General features: G+C 44.7%; 1 protein-coding gene across 1 annotated transcript; it reads right to left on the minus strand.

Annotated features, from left to right (window-relative positions):
- Nucleotides 1-5,676: 5,676 nt before the first annotated feature.
- On the minus strand, nucleotides 5,677-8,919 carry SIRT4 (sirtuin 4; the record flags this gene model as incomplete). Its single annotated transcript, XM_080355257.1, has 4 exons — nucleotides 5,677-5,731; nucleotides 6,187-6,364; nucleotides 7,508-7,802; nucleotides 8,420-8,919. The coding sequence occupies 3 exons, from the start codon at nucleotides 8,917-8,919 to the stop codon at nucleotides 6,200-6,202; spliced, it is 960 nt and encodes a 319-aa protein (XP_080211383.1). The 3' UTR covers nucleotides 5,677-5,731; nucleotides 6,187-6,199.
- Between the last annotated feature and the right edge of the window lie 1,548 nt (nucleotides 8,920-10,467).

The following is a 10,467-nucleotide window of genomic DNA, read 5'->3' on the forward strand; positions in this document are numbered from 1 at the left end:
AAGTAGTGGTATTGTGGATTTAGTAACAGCTTAGGAGTATTTAGTAGACTACTTCAGCAGAGTTAAGTGTACTAAGACAAGTAGGAGAGGGAAAGGCTCTGCAGTGTTATGGGGTGCTGGTAGGAGGAACAGTGCAGCCCACACCTCTCTGAACTGCCCCTTTCTGCCTTGCTGGCTGCTCCCAGCTGCTTCTCACCAGGGGAACTGCCAGTGTGAAGGCAGGAGCTTGGGGAAAGCACCTTCAAGGTGGCTGGTGTTCTGTGGTCTCTTTTAGAAGATATTGCCCCAGATCAACTGTGTTGCTGCTGGATACAGTATTATATGTCCCTCTTTTTTTATCACCTCCTGAGCAGAAACCACTTGCTGCAACTGCAAGTTTCTATAGGAGAAACATATTCACTTGCTTTGCATCTGATTTATCTTCCATTTTGCGGGCCATCACTAAAACTTCTTTCCTGGCTTTTTGAGTGTTTTTTGTAAGCCACAAACCCTATGTTTCATCATCCCCTTTAAAACAAGCTTTCCTCTTCGATCAGCTCTTTACAGCTCCAGATTTCCCTCCGACTGAAGGGGCCAATCACCATAAATCTGGCAGAGCTTTAGGAATTGTCTTCAACCCATGTGGCTGTGCGCAACTCCATAAATTGAAGTTAATATTCCCCTTCATGCTAAGTTGTGAAAATGCATCAAAAAGCATTTACTTCTTGTCTTGGCTCCAATGCTGTTTTCCCCAACCAACAAAGGGGACTCAGTGGGAAGGCAGCCTTCATCCCACGTATGTGAAAGCCTCAGTTTCCTGAGGATCCTCTGGCTTCCTGTACCTGCAGGAACAGCAGGTGCACAGAGAGATGAGGAGCCTCGCTGCAGCCGTGGTCAGTTCTGTGCACAGACACAGGGATGGATTGTTAAACTGGATTAAGTTCTGTCATGCCAAGTGCTAAATGGTGAGGGTCATAATCTGATTTTTGACATATGCTACCCACTTGAGTAAGGAGCCAAGCGCTGCCGCCCTCCCACCGGCAGCAGTTGGTGTCAGATGATGATCTCTGGGGCACAGAAGGACTTGTTGCAGATATTTAGTCTCTAGAATTCGAGTCCAGTTGAATATTCTTCTGCTTGGCTGCTGCCAGTGTCAAGATGTGGTATCGCTGGAAATCTGGCTGCAGCATGTGTCTTAAATCTTTCGATGTTTGTTTTTTTTGCAAGAGCATTCTGATAAAGGAATAGTAGAGTGTCCCAGAAATCCTCTTTTATTAGCAACAAGGTGCCATTTCTGATTTGCATATGCTGAAGCTGCATATGTTGTCTGCGTCTTGGCAAGGGCAAGCACCACTTAGGTCATTCGCTCAAAACTGCTCTCCTGTAGTGCGTAAAAGTTGCAGCTCTATATTGTGAGGCCCTCTAAGACAAAATGCTTTTTCCTATTTTTTTTTTTCCTTCTCCTTTTGTTTTTAACCTTAGTAATTCTCATGTGCTTGCCTAGTTGTCCTGTCAGGTGAGCGGGTATGAATTTCTTATTGTCCATCTGTGTCCCCTGCCTAATTTCCTGCCTCTGTTGGGACTTGGGTCCATAGGTGACAGAACACTCAGCTGTGCAGCCCCTGTTGGGGACACTTGCAGTTGCAATAGCTCATAGAACTGATACAATAGGAAGAAAAGGATTAATGGGCTCCTTTGTGGTGTTATTCCAAACACATCATCCCCCTCTTTTTTAAGGTTCCAACCAAACAAATCAAAGCTGTTTAACAGCCCACGTACCAGAATTCCTTGCCCCTACAGAAAGAAAGCATCAGCCAGGAAGAATCTGGCATCAGAAAGATATTTTCACAGTATCTGTCAGTGATGAAAATGGCCAGACCAGTAAGACTGGAGAGGCAAAGTCCTCTATTGTAAATTTACTCTCTCACCACTATTATCTTTTTTGTAATCTAAACACACAATTGCTAAGGCCAAGTTAATTCAGATCTCAAAAACCCTGCACTGAGACACCATAGAGAATAGCTGTGTGTAGTGATAAGTAACTCTGACTTCAGGCATTTAGCTGAGACTCTCCTCATTCCTTTCCCATTGACTCCAGCCAGGCTCCTAGGACTGTTCCTTTCAGCTGCTGTTTACCTGGGGCTGCCCTAGGACAGGTTATGTGAGAGGAAGGCTCCATCTGTCCTGCCCAAGCCCCAGGTGTTGAATGAATAGACTGAGGAAATCAGTGAGTTGGTACTGGTTTGAAATGTTTATTTTCTTTCCTCCTCACAGCTGCAAAGACTGGGAAAGGGCGACATCCAAGGCAGTCATGGGGGAACAAGCATACTCTGGAATATAAAACTAGTCATCTTCATGCCAGTGTTTCCGAACCTCGACAGTTCACCATGCCCAGAGTCTTCGGTCCTGTTCCAGAAGCTATGAATGAGGTTTGTCAGTAGTAGCGATCTGATTAAGATGTGGGAGGCGGCATTTTCATTGCACCCACCAGGCACAAGTCCTCCAGGCTGTCTGCAGTCTGTGCTGCCCTTGGTGGGGCACAGTATGTGAAATATCTTTCTCAGCCTGCAGGACTTGATTACAGAGTTTGTCCATAATCAGAGATGAGATTTTCCAAATAGGAAGTAGCTTTTATTTGCTTTGGGTAACTCTAACTCCACTTTTAGAGGAGCAGTAGAAAAATCCATTGTAGGGCGCTCAGCTCTCTATCCAAACCTCAGGAGCCTGTCCTAGTAGGAAGAGCTGTAAGGAAAAGGGAGGAGCATAAGCTGATGATTCAGCTAATTTTGTGGTAAAAACCTGTCCTTACACTGTTGGCTGATATGTACTTTTGCCACCCACAGGCGGACAGAGCTATGACTTCAAGCCCTCTTCTGAAATACTGGTGTACTAGTCTAACAGCAGTGAGACACGTAAGGTAGGAGAGGATTAAATCATGGAGAACAAAGCTGGCTTAAAGCAGACAAGGTAACTAGAAAGGACCTGTGTTTCCTTCCTGGTGGTGAGGGAAGAGAATGCTGCTCAAGGTCTGTAACAGTCTTTCTGTTAGTTTCAGCCAGTAACACAAAGATGACTCTTTTAGGAACAATATTTCTCCCCTTTTAAAAATCTTTCTCCCTTGCAAATTCTGCATAGGCTGAGAGAATAAACTGAACACTATGTCAGTTATTTTACTGAGTTTGTTTTCCCACAGCGCAGCTGATTCGCATCCTATAGTGCTCAACCCTGGAGGTTTCTATAACTCCAGGCTGGTAACTACATCAGTAAGCTGAGCAACACAGACTTCTTGGGATAGGTCTTTGCCAGCTTCCTGCAATGACAGAGTTATCTTCTGATAGCTGTTATCTCTCTGCATTGCATCTTCCCACACAAATAGTCCCCAAGGAGTGACAAGGGAAGGTGTCAATCAGCATTAGAGTGATGCAGAGCTGGCTCTTCATGTAGGAACTTTAGGCTTTCTCTGGCATTTCTCAGTTGAGTGAACTTACTTCTCAATAGTATCTTGAGGAACACGTTAAGAGCTGAAATGCTCTGATCCTGCTCTAAAATAAGGCAATTTTAGTAAAACTGGATCAGCTTAGCAGACAAAAAAATAACACCCCATCTCAGTCTTATATGCTTGTTGTATATATGCTCATTAAGATATAGCAATAAACCATGCACAGGAAATTTGCTGTAAATGTTCATTTACTGTAACTCATTGTCCTAGGGACATAAAAGCAGACAAAGTAATCAGGGGAGGGTCAGGGTAACATGAGTCATTTATCAGTGATGCTGAAGAGACATCCTGACTCCTCTCCCACAGGCTCAGCTGCCAAACTGGAGAAGAGGCAGGGGGAGATGTGAGAGGTTTAGTTACCTGTCGCATTGCTGATGCCAAGTCCTCACTGGAAATGTTTTCTTGTTTTAGACCTCTTGGCAGTGCTCCCACACCTTCTCAAAATGCTGGCTCTACTGGCACTAAACCTGCAGCCTCTGTTTTTAACACACCTGTGTCACACAAGCTTCAAGGTGGTACAGAAGATGACACGGATAGTGAGAAACCCAGCCCCAGTTCCTCTGCTGAGGATGCATAAATATCTCTTCTTGCACGGAAAAGCTTCTGCAAATAAAGACTGTGCAAGCTCTCTGGCTGTGTGTGGAGACTCTGCTGTGCCTTAGCCATGATTTCTGCAAAAGCTTTGGTTAGCATGACGTGCTAAAGACAGAGTGACACCTGTGAGCTTTCTTCACTACCAAACAGCAGGTACCCAACTTACTGGGAAGTGGGATCTCTGTTAAATGAGAGCAGAATGCAGCTGGGGGTCCTGAAGTTAGCTCGCTTGGCTTCTAAGCGAAGCCGTCGCTCCTCTGACCCATAACAGCCAAATCTTGAAACACATTAAGTATCTTTAATTCCCTCTACTTTCTGCAGAAATTGGGTGCCTAAGTATCCCTTAGATTCTGTGCTTTGCTTGCTCCTGCCTAGCCTGGATTTGAATCAACAACAAAGCAAGCAAGAGCTTCGCATCATGTGGTCAGTAGTCAGTGCTTTGCTACTTGACCTTTTAGCAGATGATTCTGGCATCCTTGCTTCCAACTGCTTGTTATGGTTCTTGTCCAAATATTAATACAGGCCATGTTATGTGGAGAGTACGACTGGGGCATTTGGAAGACCCCAGCAATGAATTTCCTTCACAGATGGAACGAGAGTGGCAGATTTATGCAGATGGTTGGGGTCGAAAATTTAATGTTGTAATCTGGGCAAGATTCTGGGTTTACTCCATAAATGGTTTAATGTGGCTTACATTACCACCCTACGGTTACCCAGTATTGATGGATCTCCTGTTAGGAGTGCAGAAAACTACATCTATTAATAGCTTGCAATTACATCCTGAGGGAGACCTATTGTACAGATTTAATTGTATTTCTCTCTTAATTCATCAGCTGTTAGTAATTACATCCTGCATTTTTGCAATGGAAAAAATGAATCTACATTGGCTATTGAGACTGTACTTAAATAAATCGTAGGAGGGAGAGGAAATTGCAATGCAAATAGGATCAGTCTTGTAAACAATTTTAATTTACTACATAGCTATTCATTAAGTAACATCTTCAAAAAACACATTCTGGAAAATGCAGCAGCTACACTGAAAGTGCTGGTAAGATTAGCTCAAAGTAACTCCTCTGGCATCTCAACAATATATAATTTTTAAAGGGTTCAGATAGTAAGCAGTTTAGTTTGTCAACTGACAGTCAAGAGATATGCTGACTTGCCCTCCTTGCTAGGAAACATCAGCCTTATATCCTGTGCTTTCAAATAATCTCTAAAAAGAGCAGTATTCTTGTTCAGCTTCTGTTTTGAACCAACCGCAGTTCCTGTTGCCTCCTTTTCCTCATTCTCCAGCAGATACGGTGGTTTTCCACATTGGCCTCCTGTGCTATAGCCTCAAGTTACTCGGTCAAAATCCCTGTCCCTCATTCTTCTCTGGGGACAATTATAAAGAAAGGTGTATTGTTCTCAGATATGGTAGCCTTATTATCTTATCCCAGTGAATGAAAAGGCACTGTTTACAATGGCAAAGTGAGGCAGAAAAGTACTTTTTTCATTATCACTCTGTTTCCTGGTAAGTGGAGATGGTCTCAATGGAGAAAACTGGTGAGGTTGACATGTGCGAGGCTTGCTGCCCTCTCCTGGTGTCATCAGGGGCCATGCACTGGATCTCCCAGCTGCCTCTTAGATAGAGGTTTTCCCCTTTTGAGATGATGAGTCCTGCAGGGGTGGAAGGAAGAAGCTGCTTGATAGATGGAATTGATTCTTTTAAACAACAGTGTTTTGATTAGGATTAGCTGGATCGATTCAACCAGGCACAGCTTTTGAATTGTTGGTTGCAAAGGCAACAGTGTTGATCAGGTTCTCTGAATCTGCACGTGATCCCCTGTAGTTTTGTGATTGTGGCAAATGGATTAGAAATCAACACTGCCAAATCTTCTGGTTACTCTTGCTCAATTTTCTGGGAGCATCAGCGCTTAGTATGCTTTTGGTATATGACCATGGAAAGCAGTACCACGGCCCATCAGAGCATACCAGTTACAGATGAAAATCTCCGCCACATTTTGGTGCACATTGAGGGGGAGCATATTTTTAGTCAGCTTATCTCAATCTCAGCATTTGATGGGAACCCATCTGCTTACCCCGTAAGGTGACTGACCAGGGAAGGTACTCACCTTGTACTGAAGCTCAGCTGGTTGTATCATGTACAACAATCAAAGGCAGCAGCTCTCCACAGCGGGAATTCAGTTTTAAGGACGCAAAGTGATCTAATCTTGTGGGCCCAATGTTAAGGATCGCAATTGGCAGCTGCTTATCCCGGGCAGCAAGAGCAAACCTGTAACCAGAGTATACCTGCAGGAATACCAGAAAAATAATTGGCACTTACGCAAAAGAAGAGCTACAGGCAGGAGTAAGGAAAGTAAAATAGTTGCTGTTGGCAGTGGGAAAAGGGGCTGTATGTACATGCTGTGTTAGGCAACTGCACTTAATTCAGGTAGGAAATTCCTTCAGGAGTGCACAGAAAAGAACAGCTTTTAACCTCTCTCAGTGAAGGATTTGCAGTTTCATAGAAACTAATACTTCAGAGTACATGGAAGGGAAATGCCCATGTCTTTTAGTAAATCTCTGCAGCAGTTATTATTAGTTATCACAGGTACTCAAATGTTTCTACTTTGATGGTTCTCACATGGACCAGCTTAGGTAGTACAAGAATGAACTGAAGGCATTTCAATCATTCCTGTACAAAGGATTATAAGCTTAAGAAGTGCAAGCTCAAGGAATTTTTCCCCAGTATCCTGAAGCCAAGAGAATCACAATCAGGCAGCCCTGGTTTTATCTTGTTCTGGGAAGTGTTAGAGTAGGGGTTTTAATGTAACAGAACTTGTTCCTGGAAAAAATTATACGCACTCTGATCCAAAAGCTTCCATGGGTTAAACAACAGGTGTTTCTAACCTACCTTACCTTATAGATAAGAGGCTAATGGAGAAAACACCTTGCAATACAAAGGACAATCCTAAGCAGCAACCAGAGATATTTCTGCTTTCTTCTTGAGAACTGAATTAGGAATTAGAGATCCTAAAATCTGGTATTTCTCATAGTGTGCCACAAGGCCTAGAAAGCTGCCAAAGGCTAAAAAATCCAAGCAAAAAACTATCGGGTGGTGATCTCTGCAGGACTGAATTGTACCAGGTATCTTGGATGTATGGCCAATTGTGAACTTACAATGTAGTGATGGAGGAGGTAACAGAGACAGGCCTGAATGTGCGAGTGGAGTTATTTATGGCAGCGTGATGTAGACTGGCAATAGAATGACAGGGAAACCCAAACAGACTGTGAAGCCAGATTCCAGCCACAGTAAAAATAAAATACAAAGAAGCTCTGGAGAGGCTGTTATGATCTACAAGCAATTAGTAGTCCTAAACTGTGGGACCAAGTACTGTTGCAGGCCGAGTAGCACAGAAATAGAAATGCAGTGTGGGAGGAAGACCTGCTTACCTGCATAGAGGATCCTGCCACCAGCATGGAGTCTGATTCCGCCAGGCGTTGGTGCACAAAATCCACTATTTCCCGGTTCACCGTGTCTCCAAAAAACGTCACATCGGGCTTCAGGATTCCACCACATTTACGGCAGGCTGGGACTTTGAAACTACGCACCTGCTCGTCTGTCAGGAAGACATCCCCATCTGGAGCCACTTCAAGCGCTTCAGCTTTCCAGGTTGGATTCAAAGCTTCAAAGTATTTCTGAAGTTCAGAGCGCAAGATTTGGTCTCCGCAGGCCAGGCAGAAAACCCTGAAATTCAGAGCAAAGTCTTAATGGGGTTTTCATGTCAGCTGGAGATCTGGAGTCTGTAACTTGTTCCTTAGAAGGTCTGTTGTTATTATCCACATTTATTTACCAAACAGTAGAGGTCAAGGAGCTGTCTCTCTGCCTCCCACTGTTGCTTTGTAGTACTGCTCTAGAGGAAGCACTCTGAACCCTACTCTGTGTCCTTTATCCCAGTTCAGGCTGTGCTTTTTCATCTGGAAACTTTTCATCTGCCACTATCCACTCTGCTTAGCCCTGAACAATCCTTGCATCCTCAGGATCCCCTTGTCCTCTCCACTAAGAGGACCTTTGCTGTAGCAAGGAAAGGGGAAATTCTGACTGATGCAGGCTCCAAGGGAAACAATCTAAATAATGCTCCAAAAAACGGAGTGGTGTTCATATTTCTTAAATACTGTGCTGTGAACAGCACTGCTTTGTGATCTTTTTCTCCAGCCCAACACCACATTTGAGCATGTCATCTCTGGGAACACACCATCAACATTTTGCCTCCTTTCTCAGCAGCTAACACCGCGCCTGCCTGTCAGTCACCCCGAATGAGAGACCGGAGGATTAACCCTCCTCCCTGTGCTGCCAGAGAGTACCTGTGCGTGCAGCCGTGCAGCTCTGTCAGGCGCTGGCTCCCGGCTTTGGTGTGAAGCGCATCCACGTTCTGGGTCACCAGCCAGTGCAGCTTCCCCAGCTTCTCCCAGTCTCTTAGCACCAGGTGTGCTGTGTTTGGCTGGTGGGAGGAGAACTGGGGCCAGCCCACAAAGTTCCTTGCCCAGTAGCGCTGTCGGGCACTGGCACTACGAACGAACTCAGCGTGCTGGACGGGCCGTCTGTCTGTCCTGGCGTAGAGCCCGACACCTTCCGAGCGGTAATCTGGGATCCCCGATTCAGTGGAGATGCCAGCTCCAGTCATTACAAACAGCCTCTTGGAGTTGGAAACAAAGTGCTGCAGCTGCTCTACTTCCACAGGATCTGGGGGAAGACAGGCTGGCACGAAAGCCAAGTTTGGAGAGGTCCTGGATACAGAGTGGGATCTGAAAGGATGGAATCTGATGGCTCTGCAAACTCCTGACAACTTCCTGGCAGAGAACATGTTCAGCTAAAAGCCAAGACCAGAACACATGACAGGTAAAAGCAAGCAAAGAGAATACGTGACAAGTAAAAGAAGGTGAAGAGCATGTCCTTAATTCGATTTTCTTGGGTTTCTCTGGTAAATTATGCTGATAATTATCTTTTGCTCATTTTTCTTTTTAGTAAAGAAACACAAATAACTTTGGAAATGTTAACTAATGCTCACCATCCAAGGACAGCTTTCCTACATCCCTTTGACAGAGGGCAACACTGAGGACTGCTCAGGGTACAAGGACAAAGCACTTCCGACTCGCAGGATTCCTGCTCGCCTGTGCTGGTGTGAAGGACGGCAGCCTAAGAGCTCAGAAAGACCTGAGCAAGCGGAGTCCTTCCAGGTATGTGCAGCAGGGCAGAGGAGAAATATCCCCCACCTTTAATATTCTGCCTGCTCCAAATCAGCCCTTTCTGTTTATCCCATCCTTTGCACGTGTTGTGGGAAGGGAGAGAAAAACAACCTTGAAGTGTTGCTTTTTCAGGAGAAAGGCCTTGACTAGAGTTCCTCCTGGTTTTGTTCGTTGTTGTTGTTTTTAATAAAGGCCTGGTGCAGAACAGGGCTTGAAGTCAGACTGAAGGTGATTAAGACATGGCCTAAATGCCTCTGGCACCTCCTCCTTTATGGGTGCTACGTCCCCAGAGTCAGCAGAGAGATACTGCTGTGCTTCTCCAGCAGGAACAGGAGGCTTGGAGAGAGAATGGATCACCTGCGTGTGGGGCACAAACTGCCTGGCAGGTAGGAATGGGAAGGATCTCCTGCTTTGAGGGAGGAAGAGCACACCCTGTTGGGGACAGGCAGGATGGCTTTGCTGACAAGTAGCCTGGAATTGTGTGCAAGACCTGCTGCGATAGGAGGGGATTGGTTTGGACCTTGATTTGGTAGGTCTTTCTAGCAGTCTGCAGTTCTCCTTTCTCCATTTCACTAGTTGAAAACTATTTTTCTAGGCATCTCTATGGTTTTGTATACAAAGTACAAAAAGTTTTGAAAGAAATGGTACCAAGAATTGACTGTCTGGTAAGCAGTAGATTCTGTTTGCAATGGTTTTTGCATTGTTTTGTTGTTTAGCAGGAGTTATATTGGGCATTCCCTCTGAGGAGGTTTAATTTTCCATATGAATTAATTAGAAGGGACAAAGTCTCCCAATAAACTAATTTGCTTTGAGAATAACTTCTGTCATGGTGCTACTCAAAGGCTGCTAAGCCAGTTTGACAGTGTTTAAATTGCTTTAACTGATGAAGTCTCCATTCCTCTCCCGTATCAAAAGATCTCTCAGAGGAAATGAAGATATAATATGGGTTTGCCCACAGGAGAGAGAAGGCAATGGTGGGCCCAGCAGCAAAAATAACATATATTTGAGACCTGCTGTGAAGCGTAGGAGAGGAACATAGGACAGAATATTTCCTGTGAAATGCAAAGCTGCTTTTAAAATTAAAAAATAACAACTACTATACAAAAGTTAAACTTTTTAACCGTACCTAGCGAGGCCCGAGGCTCCAGTTTGTTTTTAACACGCAT

Source organism: Nesoenas mayeri (assembly GCF_963082525.1).
Source record: "Nesoenas mayeri genome assembly, chromosome: 17".
Lineage (NCBI taxonomy): Eukaryota > Metazoa > Chordata > Aves > Columbiformes > Columbidae > Nesoenas > Nesoenas mayeri.